The sequence below is a fragment of the Lithobates pipiens genome, unplaced genomic scaffold (genome assembly GCF_037356315.1).
Source record: "Lithobates pipiens isolate NorthernLeopardFrog02 unplaced genomic scaffold, aLitPip1_a1.2 Scaffold_18, whole genome shotgun sequence".
Classification (NCBI taxonomy): domain Eukaryota; kingdom Metazoa; phylum Chordata; class Amphibia; order Anura; family Ranidae; genus Lithobates; species Lithobates pipiens.
The window spans coordinates 280,623,689-280,650,358 of record NW_027507758.1 but is presented as its reverse complement, the minus strand read 5'-3'; the positions used below and the strand labels follow the sequence as shown (position 1 = coordinate 280,650,358).

General features: G+C 42.1%; 1 protein-coding gene across 6 annotated transcripts in view; it reads right to left on the bottom strand.

Annotated features, from left to right (window-relative positions):
* Positions 1-26,670, bottom strand: part of FAM184A (family with sequence similarity 184 member A) — a 300,376-nt gene that overhangs the window by 45,988 nt on the left and 227,718 nt on the right. For all 6 annotated transcript variants that reach the window (XM_077487031.1, XM_077487035.1, XM_077487036.1 and 3 more), the window contains exons 9-10: positions 15,063-15,184; positions 14,821-14,971 (exon numbers count right to left, since the gene is read on the bottom strand). In XM_077487031.1, coding sequence (XP_077343157.1) covers positions 14,821-14,971; positions 15,063-15,184 — 273 coding nt within the window. The remainder of the gene's footprint in view (positions 1-14,820; positions 14,972-15,062; positions 15,185-26,670) is intronic.

The window sequence follows — 26,670 nt, the reverse complement described above, 5'->3', positions numbered from 1 at the left end:
CCTGAAATGGACGTGAGGACACCGAGGAATAGTCAACTGCCTGTGCATGGGGGAGCCCCATCTGCCAGGGGAGGGGAGGATTGGGTAAGTAAAAGTGCCTTTTCCTCACCTAGATGTAAACAAGCACGTAATCTTTGCCGTGCAGGCGTAGTCCCACTGCAAAGGAGTATTATGTTTCCCTAGAGTTGGGCTTTAAGCCAAGTGTAAGGGCTTTTGTTTCATTTTAGAACTGCTAAGCAGCTAAAGCAGGTAAAATGCAGTTCAACATCTTTGTGTAAAATGCGTCAAGGCTCCCTAGGTCATGTCTGTTTTCCTGTGCCTACCTCTTACTCAATAAACCTATGATGAGCACGAGAACTATGTGAATTCATCATTGTGAATTTTGTCATGTATGTAGGACCATGCAACATCTGAAACCTGCAATTCTCTGGGCTTTGGGGTATGTTGTGCCAGCTTCCTTACGGCAACAAGGCCTTTGCTGCTTGTGCATCTGCAATGAATAAATATAATATGACGTTAAAAAATAATTATAATAGTCAAATAAACAGGAAGAAAAATAGAGTCTTTCTTTCCATCAGTGAATTTGGCTGATGGATGAATCTTTATCCAGGGTTTGAAAGGTGATCAGAGTTTGTAAGCCAAGGGTTCCATTTCATTTCAAGTAGATGTGTGGTGTTGTATAAACTGTGGAATTTTTTTTCCATGAGGTAAATATTATTAATTTTATTTTTTTGTTGGGTTATTGGAAGCAATGAGGATTTCCAATGGTAAGCTATATTATTAACCCCAATAACGATGACTTTTATATACTGTATTTCTCTGAACTTATGATATAATGTTTTCTACCATTATTTTTGTATCAAATAAAAAAGATTGTAAACAAAAAAAAATATTATAATAAATATAATATTGAAAAATCACTCTATTCTAGAACAGCAAACATGCACCTCAGTATTACTGGAGATGCATGAATGTTTTGGCCAGAATATCCCCAAATATACAAGACTCACAAGTCCTCTGGGAAAAAGGAGGAGATCCAATCACACTTGGAGAAAATGTGATGTTTGGGGGAATTTTGTATACAGTGTACAAGTCCCCAGTGTTGCCACGATTGCAAACAAGGATTTTTTTTTTGCCAGTTGGTTGCAGACTAAAATTATATGATATGAATGTATTTAGCAAAAGTGAAATTTTCCTTTAAAGAAAGAGAAAAAATACTTGATGCTATTTTGTGCTCCTGATGCCATTATATTTTTCACATAATAAACTATTTCTTTTGGAAATGACTTCAGTCTTTTAGTATTTTGGTAAACAAACTGTTCTGTTTCTTGCTGCTTCTAAATGTTCTTCTTCAACTGGACCAGATTGTGATTAGCATCACATAATTATTACGCTCTGCTGTGTGTACTAAACACTCCTACAGCAGATTTTCTTGTGGCTTTTGGTATTCTTGTATTTTCAATGTACTAAAAAAAGACTGATAGCTCTTTGTGAAAAATAAAAGCTGCGTCTTTGCAAAATAGCAGAACATGTTAACATGCAATTAGATTGTCGGTTGAAAGAATACTTTAGCCTAGATTCTAAAATGTACCTTTTATTTGTAACGCCCCATACACACTATCAGATTTTCTGCTGATTTTTGTCCTACCAAAAACCATTTGTGCAAGGGCCTGCCTGATTGCAATACACATTGAAACTCCTAAGGTTTGACCTCATATTATATGGTTTTGGTAAATCTGAAGGAAAAAATCAGCAAAAAGCCCGATAGTGTGTATGCGGCTTAAGTATTTTCTTATTGTGGCACTTCCACACATGCACAAAGATGTGTGCGAATGAAAGGTTTCTGAAGCCCATGCAAGAAACTAGGAGTATGCAAATTCAGGTAGAAGGTTTTATTGCCAAAAACAATTTTACCTTCACACTTACAGTAACCCTTTAGAGCTCCTTCACACCTGTCCTATCTGATGTGGCGCTATTCATTTGAATGCTCTGTCAATGTACAGCAGACCAAAATTTGTAGTGCACAATATTAGGCAATAGTGTGCAGGTGCATTGAAGGTACATTGGTTAAGTGTTTTGGGGTGCCATTCAAGATGATAGGCACCATGAACCATGGGTTATGCACTAAGGAACCTCGCGTTTGAAAATGCACTTTACTACAACGCAGACGCGTGAAGCTTGCCCAAGACTTACTTTTACCCTTTAACACCATAGAAACTAACTCTTAACCTACCATTTATTGTATGTATATATATATATATATATATATATATATATATATATATATATATATATATATACACACACACACACACACAGTATCTCAAAAAAGTGAGTACCCCCCTGACACTTTTGTAAATATTTTATTATATCTTTTCATGTGACAACACTGAAGAAATTTCACTTTGCTACAATGTAAAGTAGTGAGTGTACAGCTTGTATAACAGTGCAAATTTGCTGTCCCCTCAAACTCAACACACAGCCATTAATGTCTAAACCAGTGGTCATCAACCCTGTCCTCAGGGCCCACTAACAGGCCAGGTTTCCAAGATAACTGAAATACATCACAGGTGATATCATTTGCTTCTCAGTAATTGCAGTATTCTAGTCTGCAACTCCCCAAGGTAATACATAGAACCTGGCCTGTTAGTGGGCCCTGAGGACAGGGTTGATGACCACTGGTCTAAACCACTGGCAACAAAAGTGAGTACACCCCTAAGTGAAAATGTTCAAACTGGGCCCAAAGTGGCAATATTTTGTGTGGTCAACATTGTTTCCCAGCACTGCCTTAACCCTCTTGGGCATGGAGTTCACCAGAGCTTCACAGGTTGCCACTGGAGTCCTCTACCACTCCTCCATGACAACATCACATCATCATCAAGGACCTTGCGCTCCTCCTCCTTCTGTTTGAGGATGCCCCACAGATGCTCAATAAGGTTTAGGTCTGGAGACATGCTTGGCCAGTCCATCACAATTACCCTTATCTTCTTTAGCAAGGCAGTGGTTGTATTGGAGCTGTGTTTGGGGTTGTTATCATGTTGAGATCATGCTATGTTTCAGTATGTCACAGTATATTTTGGCATTCATGGTTCCCTCAATGAATTGTAGCTCCCCAGTGCTGACAGCACTCATGCAGCCCCAGACCATGACACTCCCACCACCATCTTTGACTGTAGGCAAGACACACTTGTCTTTGTACTCCTCACCTGGTTGCCGCCACACACACTTAACACCATCTGAACCAAATACGTTTATCTTGGTCTCATTAGACCACAGGACATGGCTCCAGTAATCCATGTCCTTAGTCTGCTTGTCTTCAGCAAACAGTTTGCAGGCTTTCTTGTGCATCATCTTTAGAAGAGGCTTCCTTCTGGAATAACAGCCATGCAGATCAATTTGATGCAGTGTGCAGCGTATGGTCTGAGCACTGACATACTGACCCCCCCCACACCTTCAACCTCTGCAGAAATGCTGGCAGCACTCATACGTCTATCTCTCAAAGACAACCTCTGGATATGATGCTGAGCACGTGCACTCAACTCCTTTGGACAACCATGACGAGGACTGTTCTAAATGGAACCTGTTCTGTTAAACCGCTATATGGTCTTGGCCACCGTGCCGCAGCTCAGTTTCAGGGTCCTGCCAATCTTCTTATAGCCTAGGCCATCTTTTTTTTCCCCAGAAACAAACACATAGACAATACAATAGTGCAGCAGCACAGCTAACACTTGGCTTAATATCTTAAAAAGTACCCACCCAGGGGTCACCAAAATCAGTTTGATACAGAGGAATTTTAAAGAGGAAGTAAACCCTGATGAGTTTACTTCCTCTTTCATTCCCTGCAAAGGCAAAGCATAATGGACTACTATGCATCGCATAGTAGCCCATTATGTGTCACTTACCTGACACAGGAGCCAGCGAAGTCGCCGCTGTCCCCTGTAGTCCGCCGCATCGATCTTGCTGGTGGCGTCTCGCAGCTCCGCCGCTGTCATTCGGCGAAGCCGCGATGACGTCACTCCCGCGCATGCGCACGGGAGTCGACACGCGCGGCAGCTCCATTCTTGGAAATCCTGCACTCAGTGCGCCTGCGTGCCGCTGTCTACGGCGCATGCGCCGTAGACAGCGGTGCCCGTTTTCGGGCAAATATCTCCTAAACCATATAGGTTTAGGAGATATTGCTTGGACCTACAGGTAAGCCTTAATCTAGGCTTACCTGTAGGTCAAAGTGGTTTGTAAGGGTTTACAACCACTTTAAACATTCTACCAATATCATAAGATATCAGAGAGCTGACCTGACACTTGCTCCAAGATTAAACTGACATGGAAACATCACTCATGTAACACAGCGCTAGAAGGAGCTACCCCTTCAGATCTTCAGGTGGGGCCATCAACTACTAGTAAAGTACCTAATCAGCTGCAGCAGTAGAGGGTTCTGCTAACCACTTAGTCCACACTCTGTCAAGTTTTTTCGGACAGCCTCTATGTATATAGGTATCCTTATATAAGGGGATCACAGTATTGACAAGTGTTTTCCATATCTCAATAGAGGGGGGAGCCTGTCGCTTCCAGCATAGGATGATGGATTTCCTGGAATAGAATAGCAAGAGACCCGGCAAGGTCCTCTCCGCCACCCTGGGCACTAGTTCCTCCACCAAACCAAGCAGGCATATTTTTGGGGAAAGGAACAACAGGGATATGTAGGAGTTTATTTACCACCATAAGGATCTGGGACCAAAAGACCTTGATTACCAGGCAGGACCAGAAAATGTGGATCTAATCCCTGGGGGTATGGTCACAGTGCCAACACTCTGGGGAAAGAGAGGATCTCATCTTGTGCACCCGGGTGGGAGTGAAATACGCCCTATGAACAATTTTATACTGAATAAGGCGTTCTCTTAAGGAGACAAGTATTTTAAAGAGAAAGTCCCACATATCCCCCCCAGTCCTCGAAGTGTAGCTACAGAACATCCCGGGTCCATTGTTGAGGGAGCCTAGACAATTCTGGAGATGAGACCCGGAGGAGGTGTGCATATAGCATGGAGGTGGGTTTCTCAAAACGCAGAATCCGCTCCAGGTCAGATTGCACCAACTGCCTCTGGCCTGATGGAATTGGTCCTTGAAACCATGGGGCAACTGTAGGTCACAAAATAAATGTGAATGAGGGACATTGTTGTCTGCTCTTCAGCTTTCACCACTGCACATGGCAACCTGGAAGTATAAACCACGGCACTCCCTGCCTGGAGTTTGCGTGTTCTCCCTGTGCCTGCATGGGTTTCCTCCAGGTACTTTGGTTTCCTCCCACATGCCAAAAGACATGCTGGTAGGTTAATTGGCTCCTGACTAAATTGGTCCCAGTACGTGTATGTATGAATATGAGTTTGGGACCTTAGATTGTAAGCTCCTTGAGGGTAGGGGCTGGTGTGCATATGCAAAAAACATGTAAAGCGCTGCACAAATTGACAGCTCTATATAAGTATCTGTAATAAATAAATATAGAGAAATACAGATACTGGGCTTCTGAAAATTACTAGAATCTCCTTAGGATCTTTGCTTTATTCAACGTCATTTTACAGGATTATCTTGCCTAATATAAATAAGCTGCAAAAACAGTTTCATGAAAGGAAATTGGCATAACAAATGAAAACAAATAACAATTTAAACAATTCGCTACACCGTTTAGAACAATTTATTCGAAAAGCATCCACTGCTACTTTTTTGATGTGATAACTGTCACAAACCTTATCAAAGGGAAATCAACATGGACCATTGAAAAGTCAATGTTTCCAGCAAACTGGAGTCAGAAAGCTCCAGAGTAACCCCAGGTCCCAGCAGCAATATAGGGTACTGTCCAAAACCATAGTAATAGCTTCAAGTTGCCTTGAGTTCACAATCGAATGCTGCAGAGAAGTGTGCCACATCATTATCAGCATTCAGGACCACCCACCTCCAAGGACAAAAGATGACATAACGTGATGTAACATGATCAAGGACACTTACAAAAAGGTATGTATAGCAGGAGAGGGTGATGTACAGTACTGGGGTTAGGTATGACGATAGAGAATGACTTCATGTCACCTAATGTCTTATATTTCCTTGAGGTTTTAGTGGGGACTTCTCACAATAATGTCCAGCCCCTTTTCTGCTCACCTTAGAATCTCTCTCTATTACAACAGGGGTGTTCCTACTCCTTATGCTTCACTGCTCATAAAACAAAAAATCCACTAGAAGAGTGGGACTTTCTCAAAATGGCCTCAGCAATTTGGCAGACCTGAGAAATTAAAGCAAACCTCTCCAATGAAATCCTTGAGATATTAGAACAATGCATATTTTAATGGAACCTGCCAGGGTAGAAATAATAGGCTTTACTGAAAACAAACCTTTGTAGATGGAAGCCATTTGATGGACAAGACATGTACTTCCTTATAAATCATGAATCATAAAATTGATCTACAGCCAAAACATTTTTTTTCTAGTATTGTTGGAGGAGGGAAGAGTTACAACCCATGTCATTTTTTTATGTTGCTGGGGAGACTTTCCCTAACTTGTCCTAGAGACACAACAGGAAGTTGGGGGAAACCCAGATAGCAAGGATAACTTTCCAAAAATTTGTGGCAATGTTTAATTGTAAGTCACATTTTCACTGTCAAGTTGTATACCTGCAGATTACTTGAAGCACAAGTTCTAGTTTACACTTTTCCAAATTCAGCCACAGTGACCCCTGTGGTGGGATGACTATTGCACAACATATCTGAACCAGTACTTGCAGCGGACATGCTGAATGTTTGCAAAGAAAGTTGATCTGGGGTCATGCAATGCATACTTGCTGCAATTGTGCAACAAACTTGTGAAGCCTGGCAAGTCATTTTCAAACTTGCAGCTCAATTGCTTGCTATCTGGGAATCTCTAAACAGGTAACATTGGAACAAGGAAAATCTCTTCTCCATTCCTGTGCTTGTGACAAAAAAATGTGGACTTCCAATCACCTTAAAGTGGTTCTAAACCTTAAAGTTTCTTACCTTAACGCATTCTATGTATTAAGACAAAAAAAAAAACCTTCTGTGTCAGAGGATCTCCCCCAGCTCCCCCCATTATACTTACCTGAGCCTAGTCTCCATCTAGTGTTGTGCAAGAGAGCAGTGACTTTTCCCTCCTCACTGGGCAGATGACTCCCGCTGCTGTCAAACAAATCCTATGATGAGGGAGCAGGGGGAAGAGTCAAGCCCCGCTGTTTGTGTCTAAAAATAAGCCTGCATTAGTGCCCCCATAGAAAGTGCCAAAGAGGAGATATCAGGAGGACCGATGGGGGATCCAAGAGGCTTGGGCTGCTATGTACAAAACCATTGCACAAAGCAGGTAAGTATGACATGTTTATTATTTTAATAAAGAATAATAAAAAAAAAAAAGAGTGCTTTACAATTACTAAGTCTTAGTGACAATAGTTACTAAGATAAACAAATGGATCGTTTCTAAAGGCAACAGCTTTACTTTGCTCCAGTGTTCATAAATCAGCCTCTCAGCTATTACTTTTACACTTTTATTGCAGGGTAAGTATGAATACATTATTATTTCAATAAGTTGGGTGATAAGAATTCTACGCTTTTAAAAGCATTGCAATATTTTTTTTTAATGGCAAAGAAAAGGTAGAATGGCTTGTGGATTGTTATAAGGCAGTAAAATACATTTCTTATCCAAGATGTTTTTCAAAAGCTTAACTCACTGCACAGCTCTGATTTTAGTTAAGGATATTGCGCGCTATAAGTATTCCAGCTCTTTCACACGCCTGGCCAAAATTTGATATTTTTAGCTACATGTGATGTAATCGTGCATTTAAATTAGGTTAATCTATTCATGGGTTGCTATGACTGCAAAGTACTTTTTCACTGTAATCTTTAACACATAATAATTCTCAGACATAAAAGTGACAATGTTGTCTTTGTAGTTTTCCATTGCTTACAATAAATATTGTAGTGCACAAATCAATTAAAAAGCTATTTGGACTCTTTGGTGGTGGGAGGCGAAAAACACCCCAAACCCCACATCCAAATGGCGGTAGCAAACCGCCATTTCCTATGGCAGCCAGACAACGCAAGATGTAATGACATCACACAGCTGTTATCATGGTGTTTTTCACCTAATCCACATGACGCTGGGTAGGCAGCTTCTTCTGCCAGTGGGTACATATAGCAGGGACCCTGAGGGCCTCTCACTCTTCTCTGGCTTTTGGTAAAGACTGTGAACACAACTTTTGTCTTTTGGTTCATTTGTAAGGACTTAGTGGCAGAATTAAGGTAATTTTTCTGGGATCATAACTTTTTAGATTGCCCCTTTACTTCTGTACTTTCCTATAATCGTCTTTCTTTAACTTTTGTCACAGGATTTATTAGTGTTATCTTTCTCAGCTTTATTTTCTAGGGCTATATCCATTCATCACCACCTTAGTCAATGTCAGTTATTGGTCTTCCTCAGACATGCGTTTGACATCTTTGCCCCTTGATATAAATGTTATTGTAGTTGCCCACTATATGTGGGGCACCGCGGTTTGTGGCCCCTGTTGTGTGCTTCCTGTCTGGTGGTCTCCTGCCCTTTACACGTCTCCCAGGCAAGACTCTCCTCATTGTGCTTCCTCGTTTCACTTCATTTCTTTTGTTGGAGAAGGATTTTATATTTTTAAGCGTGTTTTATAGTTGGTGGGTAAGTTATGTGTTGTACTGCTCATCAACTGTTTTGTTGGAAAGTTTTTTCCTTATTGCAGATATTTTCATTGGCACATATTTTTGCTACTGCATACTAATGACATGATTTCTCTGCAGATGTCATATTAAAAATTATTATCTCTTGAAGAAGTGAACGTTGCTTCACAAAACACGTTGGGTTGTAGGATATCAACTGGCTGTCACAGAATTTTAATATGATATAAATTTAATTACGTATGTGAATAAAAATTCGATTTTTTTAGAATGTACGGATTTGTATTTGTGTGGTGTAATTCTTCCAAAGTCCCATGGGCAATGGTTGTATTTGAGAGCTCTCATATGAACAATTTTTATGATAACCGCACACAAACATGGGTACTTGACGTTTTACTGCCTTTTCTAGTTTCTCTTTTCTTTTTTTTTTCTTCTCCTTTTACAAGTTATTAACCATCACTGTATAACTTTACACTAATACCAATGGCAAGTTACTACTTGATGTTTTTGTGTTTTTGTGAGCGACACTATGGGGTAAAAGGTAAATCCACTTTGCACTACAAGTGCACTTGGAAGTGCAGTCGCTGTAGATCTGAGGAGAACATGCAAGGAAAATAAAAAACAGCATTTTTAATTGGTATATGACTGGATGATAAAATCAGCAGAGCTTCCCCTCATTTCAGATCTTCCCCTCAAATTTACAGCGACTGCACTTCCAAGTGCACTTGTAGTGCAAAGTGGATTTGCCTTTAGTAAATCAACCCCTATGACATGTATTTATAAAAAAAAAATATATATCAGAGCAGTTTATCCTGTGAAGGCATGTACATTTGTTCTGTGTAAATGTGGCAAAATCAAATGTTATAAGCCATTTTCTCTCTGTCTTGGATGGTCTTCATAAGAATAGCGTTAATGAGGAACATTCTGCATTATGACCACTAGATGGAGTTGATATAAATAAAGTACTTAATTCCTATGATAATCCATTCAATCTATCAGCCATAATGCAGTATTTTCTTGTTTTATGCTATTTTTATGAAGAACATGCAACCTCTACAGAAAATGGTCAAGTAACATTAGATTTTGCCGACATTCGCACTGAACAAATGTACATGTAGCTTCACAGGATGAATAGGTCTGCAAATTTCAAAAATATAGTAAATAATGTTTTGATAAATGAATATATATTATACCATATTTAATACTCGCATACCCATGTCTCTTTTGTACTAGATGACCTATTTGACATCATTTATACACCATTCTTTAAAAAAAAAATGTTCCTTCTCATATAGAAGAACAAGAAAAAGCCTTTTAGCCCGAAGGGAGAAAATTAAACATTCTCATAACTTTCTTTAATATAAAAAGGAGCGTGTACTAGCTTTTCTTATCTTTTATGGAGTATGAAAGGAAACAAAGGATTCGATTTCTGCAAAGCTGATATGCGCTACCCATGTAAAGTACAGGGTGCCATTCTGTAGAGAATGCCACGGGATAGATTTCTTGTAACTCCAGACCTTTTCTTAGTCTACTGACCCTCTCCTCATTGCAGCAGCATAAATTAGGCAAACCACTGCAGGTTTCGTTTATTAGTGCTGATTAACTGATGTACTTCTTGCTTAATTTTACTTTTATATATTTGGTAATTTCACAATATCAATATTCATACTGTACTTGTAATAAAAGACCTGTAGATCTCTGTTAGGTTTCTGAATAATGAATGATATAGCAGAACTTTTCAAAAAAACGTTTATGACACTGGTACAAGTGAACCACTAAAGCTAATGCCTGCCAGCAGTTTGTTACGTAACAGTTAGCACTCCCATCTGTTTTTAACATTGTCATGCTGGAGCTGAATAGTACACCTGTGTGAAGTGAAATGTGTGGCCCCCAACGCAGAGTGTGCATTTTGGGACACGCACCTACGCAACCTCTATATCCCAATAGACAAAAAAAGGACAAAAGCTACAACAAAGCTTATGGAAAGCTCTTCCAATGCTTTGTAAAAGCTCACCTTTCACACTGCTCCCATACAAGCTGAGGCCTGTGTAAAAGAGGCCTTACTGTTCACCAACATACTTAAAATAAACCTAATGGGGTCCCTTATGATGTCATATGTGATGAAACGCATAGGGCGGAGCCAGGATTCATGACTACCACACATGTGTGACCAGCTTCATCTTAGAAACTGGCATCTGGATGTTTTCCATGTACTAGAAGCACTGTATATTCTGCATAGATTGTAAGTGCATTGGCATAAAATGTTTATTTTTAAGGTGGCCTTTCATAGGTTCGCTGCTGTTTATACAAAATAATTTGATAGTTTTTCTCAATTTGCTGTGGGGGATGTAAGTCTTTTATTTTTAACGCTGCACTCTTCGTTTACTATTTGGTTATAATCTGTATTGAAGTATAGTAGTAGCAGCTTATTGGTTATAGTTTCAGGCCCAAGCATGAATATTTATTTGGTTTTTAAAGTAAACCTGAGCTTATAATAAATCTTGTCTATCACAAGGCTTACTTTTGATTAATCTTAGATTAATTTTGGTCCTTTAGTTCCCTATTTTTCCAAGTTTCAGTCAGTATTTTATTTGCAATATTTGTAGTTTTTTTTTAAGTGGCATTAGGGCTAAGTGACTATCCTAAAGATGAGTCCTGTCTCTGCTCCCTACTGGGACAATATGTATATTCACTCCATGTATGCCTGGGCTTCTTCCAACATCTAAGAACATTTTGTTTAATTTATTGGACTCCTGCGAAACTGCCCCTAAGTGTATGAGAGCACCTTCAGGACACAACAAGTGTGAATGAATGAATCTATGCACTCTGCAAAGTGTTACATAATAGGACAATGCTGTATAAAACATTTAATTGTATCGAATATTTAGGGTTCTGAGATTGCAAGTATTTTAGTTTTCAGATGGAAGTCAGCAATCACAACTTCAGTAAAGGTCAAATTGCTGTCCGTGCCAACATTTGGTAGATTTATGCCACATATACAGAGCAGAAAGTAAGGGAGAATCCACCCAATAAGCCATAGTAAAAAATACATTTTGTGTGGGTGGGTGTGGGGGGATAAGGAAGGTTAAAGCGGTTGTAATGTGCAGCAATTAGCAAAGCCATGCACCATGTTTTAGCTTTTGTAATAGAAATGAAAAGCGCATTTGTTTCAACTCTGTCTTCTCATTCCTGTCACAGCCCTCTGAAAAACTCCGTGGGGTGGGGGGGCTCTGGGCCGGAACTCGGGAGGCTGAGTCTTGATGTTACGTTCTCACGTACCTGATGGATGAGCCAGATAATGCAGAGGAAGGCCTCCCTTATGTATCTGACTCGTGGCCCCTGATAGAGCAGACAGGTGGCTTGGGAGGTCAGCTGTCAGAAAGGCCGGGGTTCCTGATACTGCAGGGATGAGTACCAGCAGGGTGAAAGGTCAGGACAGCTGACAGGCTGAAAACTGGATCAACCGTTATCCGGACACCACACACCGGGATGCTGGGACTGGCAGACAGTGGATCAGCCCAGAGGGATATGGATCACAGGTAGGTGCAGGCAGGCTGGGTCATTGCACAGGCAAGAGATACTGGAGCAGGTGCAGTAGACAAGGCAGGTCGGGTCACAGGCCGAGTCGGTAACTGGCGAGCAGCGTAGTACTTAAAGGAGCAGGCAGAATCAAGGTCAAAGATGAGCTGGGGTCAGGTGCAGGCAGAAGGCAGGGAAAGTCCAAAGGCAGGCTGGGTAACACAGAAATCTATCACAGAAGCATATTACAAGGAGCAGGGGTCACAAGAAGCTGCAGATCAGACAGCCCTGTCCTGTCTGCACATCCTGTTTAAATAGGCCATTTGGCACCGAGAATCACACACGCACACAGACGTGCACCAGCTCGGCCAGCAGCATTGGTTCTTCCACAGGGCATTTCCTGACACGTAATATCATTGGACTCTCCTCCCATCTGTGCTTTCCCCTTTGGCAATCACACTAGCTTGGGTTAGCATGAGTCTCCTCCTAATGTCTGTCACTCAAAGGTGAGGGGGCGTGGCGCCACCTTTTTTTTTGCTGGGGTCAGTATTTTTTTCATTATGAAAGCGGGGAGGTTGGAGCTGACAGGCTGCTCTTTTCGCAGACAGACTAAGCCCCTCTACACACGGTCGGAGATTTCGACAAGCAAATCCGTCGGATTTTGTCTGTCGGATCTTGTCCGAAACTGTTGCATACACACGGTCAGACTAAGTTGTTGAAAAATCCGATCATTCAGAACGTGATGACGTAATTTTGTTACGATGGGACTACGTTCAGGCTAGTAGCCAATAGCTTTGATGTAGGAATTTGATCTGAGCATGCGTGGCACTTGGTCCGATCAAAATTCTCTACACATGATCGGAGTATGTCCGATCGAACCAGTTGTTCGGGAAATATTTCCAACATGTTGGAAAATTGGGTCCGACGGATATTCCGACGGAATCAGTCCGATGCATACCACACACAGTCGGATTATCCGACAACACGGTCCGATAGGACACATTCCGACGGATTCTACGACCGTGTGTACAAGGGCTAAGGACAAGTGAGTTGTGCTCTTATGCTGTAATAGATAAACTGTTCAATTTAAACTCGTTTTTTTGGGTTTACAATCACGTTAACAGCCTCTTTCTTGATTTTTTTTGCTGTCCCCATGTCGTGTTCAGTAGGCACCATCGCCAGCCAAATGTGACCCATTTAAGTGAATGGGGCCACATTGCAACACAATGCCTACAGAACTATCTCCTAAATGGGACACAGACAGCAATTAAAACCTGACAGAAACTCTAACCCTTCATTGCTACATCCAAAACAAAAAAAAGTTTTAGCTGGTCCTGGGTTGTAATGCTTACAACCCAAGAAGTGATAAACAATTTTGTGGATGACCTATCTCACACACACACCCACTGTAAAGGACAGGGGCAGAAAAGCACGATACTTAGGCGTTAAATATTTTTACTCTAAATAAAGGGATCCTTACTGTCAAAAAGTTCAAAAAATCAGTACCACCAAAATAACAACCTTAGCACCACATTTGATGCCTACTGTTTTAAGACTTTTTTTTTTTTTACTTTACACATTCTAAAGATATTTATTCAAATATTTCACTATACATGCCAAATAGTGCACAAATGCTGCAATGCTTTCAGCATGCACTTTTAAAAATGCATTTAAACTTATGCAGTCTATTTCATGTCAGTGCAAATACAGTACACTAATATATAACTGGGGCATTTGTGTAATAATGCGTGACAAACTGTTTTATGTCTAATCAAAGATTTCTCTATATACAAATAAGAATGAAAAAAATATATTAACATTTTTTGATATATACGCAGAACAATTGTTTCCTTCACATACACATAGACTGTTATAAACATTAATCATATAATATATAAATCAATACTATAATAATATTCAGACCTTAATCCACCCTTACCGATACACATGTACATTTTATCTTACCAAGACATCAGATTATCTTTTGAATTCTGTGTTTGGTTTTCACTGGATATACAAAATCTCAAACACATGCCTTCTTTTAATTAAAGGACAAAAAAAAAACATACAATGGTCAAATAAATGATGTGATTAACATGGGGCAAACCTAATAAAAACAAGAAATGGCATATTTACATTTGATGACCTGCGATACATTCATTTAAATGCAGCGCATACACAATTGATTCTAAGCCATAAGTGCAAAATGCTTAGAAGCGTAAACATGCATTATTCAGAGCATTAAACCAGACATGTGCGTTTCTTAATCATAAGTCTAGAAAAATTGGTTAGTTATTTTGCCAAGAATGGCCAACATTTCTGTATTGTATGTAGGTGTTCATTATAATAATCACCATCTGATCTATCTGTTGCAATTAGTTAAAGGATGTTGTAGGTGTAGAGGTAAAACCCCAATCATTACATATTCATCAATCTACCCAGGACCAGGCCCCGATCGATGTAACAGGTTATAAGTTGTATCTCATATACTCAATGGGATGTCTATCAAATAACTACTAGTATACTATAGGTAAATAAAATAATTTCACAAGCAGTGCGTCATCTTATTTTTATGAATGTACCTGACTCACAACACCACACAGATATGCGGTACCTGGTCTAAAAGGTCCTCCACTTTCTTTTGCCAGCTGTCCTTTGCTGTATTTATTTCTCGTTCCTTCAGTTGCAGGAGCTGAGCCATTGCAGCCTTCTTATCTTCATCATGTTGTAGCTTCAGCTCTTCTCGAAGCTTACTGCATTCTTGCCTACAATCAAAAAAAAGATGGTTTACATATAGAGTATACTACAATCCACGTTTTTCTGCTTTTGTCATAAACAATATATTTCCAACAATACCTGAGGGACTCAGTCCATTTGAGTTCAAGATCTCGTGCTACTTTGTCTATCTTCAGTCTCTCTTCTTCTCGCATGGCAGATATCACTGACTCATGCTTTTGCCTTTCCTTTTCCAGCCCCCCCTACAAAATTAACATAGAAATTTTGAACAAAATCCAGATCACAAAATTATTTTCACGTTCATTATTTATATACAGTATATGTAAACATTTTAAAAGTGTAAATGACAAAATTAATAAGCAGAACTTATAAGTGATGATGTATTCAGGGGAATCCCCTCGCTTGTCTGGTTAGCAGTAGAATTATTTGCATATTCACAGTCTTAACCAGTCTCCACAGAGCTTATTCTTTGGCTCACTAGGTCTTACAAGTTACACTCTACCTTTCTATGTCAAAAGCACTAACGTCCTTTAAAGCCCAACCCTGGGCAAAAAAAAGTTTACCCATGTAGTGGGGCTCTGCCCGCACTGCACGGGTCAATTGCTTGTTTTGTCTAGGGGTGAAAAGAAAGCTTATACTCACCTGATTCTTTGTTCCATCAGAAAACGGCATTCCCTTACAGTCCAGCAGTGGACTTATCCTGGTCTATGGAGCCTACTCTGGGCTTGATGATGTCAGAAACAGTCTACAAATCAAGGCCGAGAGCGTGGGGTGCTGGACAGGTCTTGTGCTAGGAGCAGTGGCGGCTGGTGAAGTTTTTGGATGGGGGGGCGCCAGACCCCGCCCATCATGACCCCGCCCACCATTTTGGCCCCTCCCACTTCTCATAAAACACGCCCCTTATGTAATCGGAAAAAAAATTTGACGTGGGTCCCCCCTCCGAGAGCATACCAGGCCCTTAGGTCTGGTATGGATTCCAAGGGGAACCCCCTACACCGAAAAAACGGCGTGGGGTTCACCCCCAGACCCTTATCCGAGCACGCTACCCGGCCGGCCAGGAAAGGGGGTGGGGACGAGCGGGCGGCCCCCCCCCTCCTGAGCCGTACCAGGCCGCGTGCCCTCAACATGGGGGGGTGCCTTGGGGGAGGGGGGGCGTGCGGCCCCCCCACCCCAAAGCACCTTGTCCCCATGTTGATGAGGACAAGGGCCTCTTCCCGACAACCCTGGCCGTTGGTTGTCGGGGTCTGCGGGCGGGGGGCTTATCGGAATCCGGGAGCCCCCTTTAATAAGGGGGCCCCCGGATACCGGCCCCCCACCCTATGTGAATGAGTATGGGGTACAATGTACCCCTACCCATTCACCTGTGAAAAAAAGTACAAAAAAAAAAACACAACACAGGGTTAAAATATTTTATTGCACAGCTCCGGGGGTCTTCCGTCTTCGGGGGTCTTCTCGCCGGACTCCTCCGCTATCTTCTTGTAGCTCTTTTACTAGCGGAGGAGTCCGGCTTTCTTCCTCGCCGCCGGCCTCTTCTCCCGACTTCGGGGGTCTTGTCCCCCTCTTCGGTTCTTCTGCCGGGCCACCGCGCCTTCTTATAGCTCTTTTACAGGCGGTGGCCCGGTCTTCTTCTGCCGCCGCCGCCGCCCGTTCTTCTTCTTCTTCTTCTTCTTCTTCTTCTTCTCCAGGAGATGTTGCCTCGACGATCTCCCTGGCCGGAATGCCAGGGACGCGCTGTGCTGCCACTTATATAGGGACAATGGGGCGGTGTCACATGGGTTGATGTCACATGGGTTGGTCACATGGGTTGATGTCATCAACCCATGTGACCAACCCATGTGACATCAACCCATGTGACACCGCCCCATTGTCCCTATATAAGTGGCAGCACAGCGCGTCCCTGGCATTCCGCCAGGGAGATCGTCGAGGCAACATCTCCTGGAGAAGAAGGAGAAGAAGAAGAAGAAGAAGAAGAAGAAGAAGAAGAAGAAGAAGAAGAAGATTTTCCCGCCCGTAGAATCACAGTGATTTTACGGGCGGAAGCTAGTCGGCGTTCTGCTGTGCGCCGCAAGGCGGGTTTTTAACCCGCAAATGAAGCGCCATGAATGCAATCTTGTGATTGCATGGACGTGGCGCTTCTCATAGTGCACTGTGACCGGCGCCACAGTACACTATGTTAAATTGTTAAATGACATTTTTTTTTTTTTTTTTTAAATGTCTTAAAGGGCCCGTTTTTTTTTTTTACTTTTTTTTTAACTTTTTTTTTTTTTTTTTTTTTTTTTTACTTTTTTTTTTTTTTAAACCTAGGGAGAGGGGGGGCGGCGCCCGGGCGCCCCCTATGGGCGGGCCGCCACTGGCTAGGAGGATCAGAAGATTAGGTAAGTAAATCTCCTTTTTCCTCTTGTGCTACTTTACCTGTCTTTCCTTTCTATGCCAAAAGCATTACCATTAAGCAACATGGTTTAAAGCCCAACTCCGGGTAAGAAAAATGTTTTCAATTGCTCATTTTGTCTAGGGGAGAGAAGAAAGCTTTTACTCACCCAATCCTTCATTCGATCAAAAATGGCGTTCCCCCACAGTCCAGCGGTGGACAGTCCATGACTCAAGACCGCTACAGCAGGAGGTGCTGGACTAGTCTTATGCTGGGAGGATCAGAGGATTAGGTAAGTAAATATCCTTTCTCCTCTCCGCTAGACAAAAACGAGCAGTTAACCTGTGCAGCGCGAGCACAGCTACACTGCATGGGAAAACTTTTTTTTGCCTGGAGTGGGGCTTTAAATGCAGGTTCTAGCCAGCAGATTAAGAAGCACAAAAGCACCTAGAAAGAAAATGCTTATCCACACCATCTATGACCTGTGACTCGTGACATGGCAGTAGAATTGATGTGTGGGATATGTTAGGGTAGGAGGAGTAACAGCAGAATAACCAGTGGCTACAAGGATCAACTGCTCTAGGTCTAGGTACCATATAAGACAATTTATCAATAGACATTATGAAGGGCTGTTATGTTTAAAATGTCTGTATTAATTCTTTACTTTTCAGCTTTCACTCTATGACAATAATATCAATGTCATACTAATTTATGTTATTTTCTTTTTCCTATTGCTGCATCTAAATCACTCTTCTAAAGAACTTTATAACTCACCTTCACTAAAGTACCTCGGAGGGATAATATCTGACCTGTACGCCAGTGGCATAGCGAACCACGCTTGCTTTTCTCTCAAACATCAGTCTACCTCCCACTGACATTATCAACTACAAAAATAACAAGCAACATAAATATGTATTCATCTATCCTGCAAGTCACTATACCCAGTTATATTGTAGCCCTTGGTTTATTTAGGATTGTGTCTAATAAGCAGCACTTCACAAGAAATGATGAACTATATATAAAAATATTTTTTGTATTGCTTTTAAGCATATGCAAACTCAAAAACAAAATTGTTAATTTATATATTACAATTAAACATAATGGCTGCATTTGTTTTCTTTTTCCATTTTTTCCCCCTTATTTATTCCTTCCTTTATTGGTTGAACTAGATCAGGAGTGCCCAAACAGTGGCCCGGGGGCCACATGTGGCCCGCGGAGCCCTCTGATGTGGCCCGAGACCACCTGCTCTGAGATGGTGGTTTGACAAGCCCAGATCGCAGGTGGCTGACTCACCATCCCAGAGCATCAATGTTGTGAATGAAGCCGGTGGTAGAGAAAGCAAGAAGCTGCAGAGCAGAGCCGCATAAGCTGATGCTTCCTGTATAGCGCCAGCTCCTATCACAATCTATACCAAATGCCTGGGACAGCAACAGCTGGGGAAAACTGAATGGAAGACTGTTATTAAAGGTGTGTTTGTTACTGAAATCAGTGTATATATGGGCATATCTGTTCTTCAGTCATTACTAGGCTGCTGTCAAACTAATCCTGCACCTGCGGGTTACCTGCACTGAGCCATAGACTTATGTTATTACCTGTGGGTTTGGTGCGCTTTCAGAAAGTGCACTACACCATCAGGATATAATATAAGTCTATGGCAAAGTGCAGCTAACCTTCAGGAAAGCCCCAGGTGCATGTGGCGCATCATTGTCAAAGCAGCCTTAGGACCCAATCGGACTCTCCATTCACCTCTATGTCCATTTACCCCTGCTTACCTTCAATCCGATACGCAAAAAAAAAGGGAAGGGGAACCGTCCCCTTCCATCAGATTGAATTGGAGGGCCCATAGAGTAGCATGGGCTGTGTACATATCCGTTCTGCATATGCAGCGTAGATACAGACCTGTCATCCGCCCATTACACTTATTTTGGCCCGCGACCGGTTACCAAGTCACTTTGGTGGCCTTTGCTCTTCAAAAGGTTGGACACCCCTGAACTAGATGGACAGGTTGGTGATCTTATTTTTCTTTACTTTTTTTATTAATTACAGATAGACTTTGTCCTTGCCACAAATCTGCATATGGATGAAGGAGCAGGTCTCAGCACGTTATTTGCAAGGGTATTGGCGTGCAAAAGCACCTGTTTGCTACAATACAGAAGATTACTGGAGACTGATATCCAGACAGATTCACGTATAAGTCACTTTTAAAATACAATGGGCTTTATTTAATGAAGCAAACAAAGCTCTGCTGATTTCTATCATCCAATCATGTGCAAGCAAAAATTCTGTTTTTTTTTTCTTGCACCTGATTGGTTAGTTTTTACAAAGTGAAGCTTAACCATATTCACTAAGCTCTGGGGAAAATGCATGCAACTGCACTTGCAGAGTGCAGTCTATTTGCCTTTAGTAAATCAACCCCAATTAATTATTGTTTAATGAAAATATAACTGCATTGCATTTTTTTTATATATATCTCCCGGATTTGCCTTCCTATTTTTTTGTGTATATTTGCATTTTATAGCTGAGAAATATACAAAAGGAACATTATTTAAATTAATTAATTTGATTAAATTGAAACTGGCTTATGCAAAAACATTGCCTTGTGCAGAGTCTATGGAGATAAATCATGTTTTGTATGGTGGAGGTTTCAGAAACATAACAAATAGCCTACAATAGAAGAAACCTGTCTTGGGGTTACATGCTCTCACCCTAGATGCCCTCTTTCATTCCTGGTTACAAAAGGCATTATCAGCAAGAGAGCTGATTACAGCTCTCCATAACAGATTTTATTGCTGTGCAAGCTTTGCAGTTAAATCATTGGCGTGGGGGGGTCACCAAACTTGAAATTTTATAAGCACTGCTCTTTGGGCCCTTAAAATGCTCAGGGGCCCTAGGCCTGGCAATGAGACTAATGTGAACCCCACAGCACCTCATTTGGCTCTTAGGCCTCGTACACACGGTACGAAAAACCAGAAGGGAAAAGTCTAAAGGCGAGCTGTCTGTGGATTTTCGGATCATTAGTATGGTGCATTCGACAGACGATTGGACTTTTATATCAGACAAAAGCTGGATATACAGGCTATAAAATATTTGTCTTATGTGAACGCAACATCTGATTTTCGGATGGTCAGTACAGAAATCCATCACACAAAAGTCGAAAGTACAAACACGCATGCTTGGAATCAAGGAACGACTGGCAAGAGTTTGGTCTTGTAAACTACTGTTCGTAATATATAAAATTAACATTCGTGATGAGGCAATTGATGAAATTTCAAAATTCCCATCTTCTTTAATGGGATAATAATGAAGCTGCTTTGCATGTAGTTATGTTAAATGTATTTTAACCACTTGCCGCCCGCCATATAGCAGAATGACGGCGGCAAAGTGGTTTCAATATCCTGGGCGTCATCGCAGAGATTGTTGTTGCAGTGTGTCAGTCTGGCACCCCGCAACACCGATCTAGGTAAATAGTCTCTGACGAAGACTCTTTACCACATGATCAGCCCTGTCCAATCACGGCTGATCACGATGTAAATAGGAAGAGCCGGTGATCGGCCTTTCCTCACTCACATCTGACAGACGCGAGTAGAGGAGAGCCAATCGGCGGCTCTCCTGACAGGGGGGTCTGTGCTGATAGTTTATCAGCGCAGCCCCCCCTCGGATCCTGCCCAGGACCACCATAATGCCACCCAGGACCACCAGGGATGCCACTACACTGGACCACCAGGTATGCCCCTCCTAGACCCCCAGGTAAAAAGGACACATCTGTGCCCAGGCAGCTGCCAATCAGTGCCCACTGACAATGCCTACCACTGCCAGTGCCACCAGGGATGCCCATCAGTGCCCAGCAGTGCTACCTATCAGTGCCCAGCAGTGCCGCCTATCAGTGCCACCCATAAGTACCCATCCTTTCATCCGTTCAGTGCCCATCGGTGTCGCCTATAAGTGCCCACCAGTGCCCACCTGTGCCACCTATCAATGCCCATCAGTGCTGCATATCAGTGCCACCCATCAGTGCCGCATATCAGTGCCCGCTCATTGGTGCGAACTTATCAGTGTCCGTCAGTGCTGCCTTATCAGTGCCCTTCAGTGAAAGTGTAAACCTACTTATTTACAAAATTTTATAATAGAAACAAAACAAAACCTTTTATTTTTTTTCAACATTTTTGGTCTTTTTTTATTTGTTTAGCAAAAAATAAAAACCGCAGAGGTGATCAAATACCACCAAAAGAAAGCTCTATTTGTGGGAACAAAATTATAAAAATTTAGTTTGGGTGCAGTGTAGCATGACCGCGCAATTGCCATTCAAACTGCGACAGCGCTGAAAGTTCAAAATTGTCCTGGTCAGGAAGGTGTACAAGTGCCCTATATTGAAGCATTTAAACGGCATTTGTTTTGTACGATCTGAAAATCGCAAATCAACGCTCACCAAAATTCTACTAACTTCTACTAACACAAAATTAGCATAAGGGGGCCAAAGGAGCTTGAGAAATTAACTTCCTCTTTATACTCTCATAGTAAGTCACTACGTTTGTGTTTGCAGATAGTTAGTATGCTAGACAAAATCCTGCACATGCCCTTTTGACAAAAATCAGACGCTCAGTCGTCCAACAATCAGACCGTGTGTACGAGGCTTTACTGTTCATTTTTTGAGGTTAATCAAAACTCATTGGTTATTTTGCAAGCAATGATTTACATAATGCCAGATGAAGGATTCACTGGGCTTGTTAGCAAGATGTTTTCCTGTCCTTGGGGACAAATAACAAACAGAATGCAATGATCTTTGCGTTGGGTAGAACAGCTCTAATGAAGCAGTCAGCCAGACTTCTGTGTATCTGCTGTTTCTTATCAGCACATACAACTGAGGATTCTGGAATAAGATATCCTAGGAATTATTTAGTAGCTCACAGTTGAAGTCTTGCTGAATCATGTGGAGGCTATTATATTTAAGTGAAAGATGCACGTAGGTTTTGTTGACAAGAAATGCACTGGGATGCACTGCACTGCATTTCATGTGAACCTGACCCATCCTGGAATGTCCTTTATCTTTTAACACATTTTTCTCTGCTAAAAAATCGAGGATGAGCCCCAAAGCCTCTAACATTAAAATTCAATGAATAGAAACGTCAGGTACTCTGAATATCCATAACAAAGAGCATATTTGGTAAAACCATCTATATTTTAAGTGTTATTTTGTCAATATCTCCAGATAAAGACTGCCTGGAGCAAAAAGAAGATGACCAAAGAATCACCAAAATCTGCTTATTTTGAACCCAGCCCCAAGAAATCACTAAAAGCATTTTGGAGTAGGCCTGGCAAATTTGGAAATCCAATCGCAAAAGAGCAATGGATGTTATCTACTAAAATTTGAGAGTGCACAATCTGGTGCAAGTCTGCATAGAAACCAATCAGCTTTCAGGTTTTATTGCCAAAGCTTAATTGAACAAGCCGAACTTAGAAGCTGATTGGTTATCATGAACGGCTACATCAGATTCTAGTACCCCCAAGGAGCATTTCATCACTACATTACATTACTCTCCATTGTAAAAATTATATTTTCTAAGCTTGTAGATAATTAGTCATGGACATCAACAGTTTTACATCTGCCTAAACTCTAATGCCACGTACACACGATCAGACTATCCGGCGGACTCTGGACCGGCGGACAATCTGCCCGTGTGTGGGCTCTGGCAGACTTTTTCTTTCCTAAAGTCCGGCGGACTTAGAAAGAAGCTTTGGCTCAAAATTGTCCGGCGGACAATCCGACCGTCTGTGTGTTTGTCCGCCGGACTTTTGAAATGAACGGATTTGCCCACACACTGAGAAAAGTCCATTCATTTTGAACGCGGCTCCAGGTAGACGGGACTAGCAAAGGAGTTCAGTGTTGCCGCCTCCATGGGCGAGATTGAAACCTCGCTGGCACCTTCACCTGGTATGGACTTAAAGGGGAAGTCCTACGCCGAAAAAATGGCGTGGAGGTCCCCCCAAAGTCCATATCAGAACCTTATCCGAGCACGCAGCCCGAGCAGTCATGAAAGTAGGTGGAGATGAGCGAGCGACCTCCCCCCCTCCCGAGGCGTACCAGGCCGCGTGCCCTCAACATGGGGGATAGTCCGATCGCGTGTACGTGGCATTAGACAGCCTAAGTACCTCCATTAAGTTACTCGTTCCAATTCTTGGATTTTCAAATTAAAGCTGATCTCCAGGCTTCATGTCATTTTAAATAGTTCATGTGGAACAAGCTGGTCCAAACAAACTATTTTGCATCACTAAATGCTGAAGTGCCCCTAAGCACCGTATATACTGCATGTAACTTCAGCTACATGTAGTACACAGTGCTGGGTTCCGGCTGTGAGTCAGAGACTTCCCGTCTCACACTCGGAACAGAGTCTGGCTGAGAGGCACTCAGCCAATCATAGGCAGCTTTCTGTGAATAAATACTATGCTCCCTCTGATTGGCTGAGTGGGAGGAGCGGGCTGAAGACATCATACTCTCAGACTCGGCCTACTAGAGGAAGCTTTGTATTCATTCACAGAACACAAAGCTTTCTATAAATGGCTCAGCCAGACTCGGTTTTATTCCTAGTGGGAGTTGGGAAGTCTCTGTCTCATACCTGGAATTGTATACTGTATGTAGCTGAAGTTACATGCAGTACATACAGTGCTTAGAGACACTGCAGCACTTCATGAAGCAAATAGGTCGTTTGGACAAGCTTGGTTCAAACAAACTATTTAACCACACGCCGACCAGCTTCCACAGTTGTACTGTGACAGCATGGTTCGGCTGCGCAAAACGCCGTTATGCTACGTCGGTAGCATAAACGGACACTAGGGGGGCGCGTGCGCGCTGCCAGAAGCAGGCGCAGGCACCCCCCACTCGCTCCCTGAGCCAATGCGAGTGCCCGGAAGTCTCGATCACTGCCGGGCTCCCGCGATCGCTTGGGGCACACGGAGAACCTGCAGCTGTGTGTCTAAACACACAGTTTACGGTTCTCTGAGCAGTGAACTGACAGATTGTCTGTCCATACAGAGTATGGACAGCGATCTGTTAGTTTCCCTGCACAGTCCCATTTTTACAGTAATCAATGCAATTTTAAAAGCACTGATTGCTGTATTAATGCCAATGGTCCCAAAAATGTGTCAAAATTGTCCGACGTGTCTGCCATAATGTCGCAGTCACGATAAAAATTGCTGATTGCTGTCATTACTAATAAAAAAAAATATTAATAAAAATGCCATATAATTATCCCCTATTTTGTAGATACTATAACTTTTGCGCAAGCCAATCAATATACGCTTATTGCGATTTTTTCTTTACTAAAAATATGAAGAAAAATACATATAAGCCTTAACTGAGGGAAAAAAAAATTTTTTATACGTTTTTGGGGGATACTTATAGAAAAAAGTTAAAAATAATGCGTTTTTTTCAAAATTGTCATTTTTTTGTTTATAGCGCAAAAAATTAAAAACGCAGAGGTGATCAAATACCACCAAAAGAAAGCTCTATTTGTGGGAAAAAAAGGACGTCAATTTTGTTTGGGAGCCACATCGTACGACTGCGCAATTGTCAGTTAAAACGACGTTGTACCGAATCGCAAAAAGTGGTCTGGTCTTTGGCCAGCCAATTGGTCCGGGGCTTAAGTGGTTAAGGTGACAGGAAACTCCGCTTTAGGCTTTGCACATGCTGCATAAACTGGGGACTATTTGTATATGAAAACTGATCTCTGTGTGCCAATGTGCCCACATAGTTTTCCATAATGGCACAAATATGACTCCATTGCATGCTGAAGAGAATTGTGCTAGTTACTAGACATGTGCATTCGTTTTCGTCCGAATGCATTTTCATCCGAATTTCAGCTATTTTCATTTTCGTTATGACAAACGATAACGAAAGCACAGAATCCGAAAAACGAAAGATCCGACATAAAAAAATGCTTTATTTTCGTTTTAGTTGTTACAACAGTTCAATATAGAATAGGAGATTCGACGTGACTCTGACAATAACAATCTGTGTCTATAGAACCTGTGGTCGAATGTGCCTAACCTTACCTCTATTAGTCCAAGATTATATAGAGAAAATATTCGACAGAGAAAAAAGATTTGACAGAGAGAAAAGATTCTGGAAGTTACTGTCCTAAAAAGTGTTTGGGGACCCGGGTCCTGCCCCAGGGGACATGTATCAATTAAAAAAAAAGTTTTAAAAACTACCGTTTTTTCGTGAGCAGTGATTTTAATAATGATTAAAGTAAAACAATAAAAGTGTAATATTCCTTTAAATTTCGTACGGGGGGTGTGTATAGTATGCCTGTGAAGGGGCGCATGTTTCTGGTGCTTAGAACTATCCCTGCACAAAGTGTCATTTATGCAGGAAAAAAAGTCCTTTAAAATCACTTGCAGCTATTATGAATTGTCGGCTCCGTAATACAGAGAACACTCATTGAAAGTCATTGATAAAATAAATAAATAAATAAAAAAGCGTGGGAGTCCCCCAAATTCAATTACCAGGCCCTTCACGTCTGGTATGGATATTAAGGGGAACCCTGCATCAAATTTAAAAAAAAATTGACGTGGGGTCCCCCTAAAAATCCATACCAGACCCTTTATCCGAGCACGCAACCTGGCAGGCCACAGGAAAAGAGGGGGGGACGAGAGAGCGCCCCCCCTCCCTCCTGAACCGTACCAGGCCACATGCCCTCAACATTGTGAGGATGCTTTGGGGGTCTGCGACCCCTCATAGCACCTTGTCCCCATGTTGATGTGGAGAAGGGCCTCATCCCCACAACCGTGGCCGGTGGTTGTGGGGGGTCTGCGGACGGGTGGCTTATCAGAATCTGGAAGCCCCCTTTAACAAGGGGACCCCCAGATCCCGGCCCCCCCTGTTTGAAATGGTAAGGGGGTATAAAAGTACCCCTACCATTTCACAAAGAAAGTGTAAAAAATAGTTAAATAAGACAAACACACTTTTTGAAAAATTCCTTTATTAAAAAAAAAAAAATAAAAAAATAAAAAAGATTCCAGCGGTGGTAATCCACTCTTGCTATCCAGCGACGGATCTCCGGAGTCCAGCGATGGATGATCTGATCTAGCGCAGGAGGAGACACTGCGGGGATTCCGGCGGTCTGACGTTTGTTATATGCTGAGGGCGGGGCCACCCGTCACCTGACCCCACCCCCTCTGACGCAAGGGGAAACCCGGGTTTCCCCGTGATGTATGGGTGACCCCGCCCCCCTCTGATGTAACACAGGCAGGTTTCCAATACATCAGAGGGGGCGGGATCACCCATACGTCACGGGGAAACCCGGGTTTCCCCTTGCGTCAGAGGGGGGCGGGGTCAAGTGACGGGTGGCCCCGCCCTCCGCATAT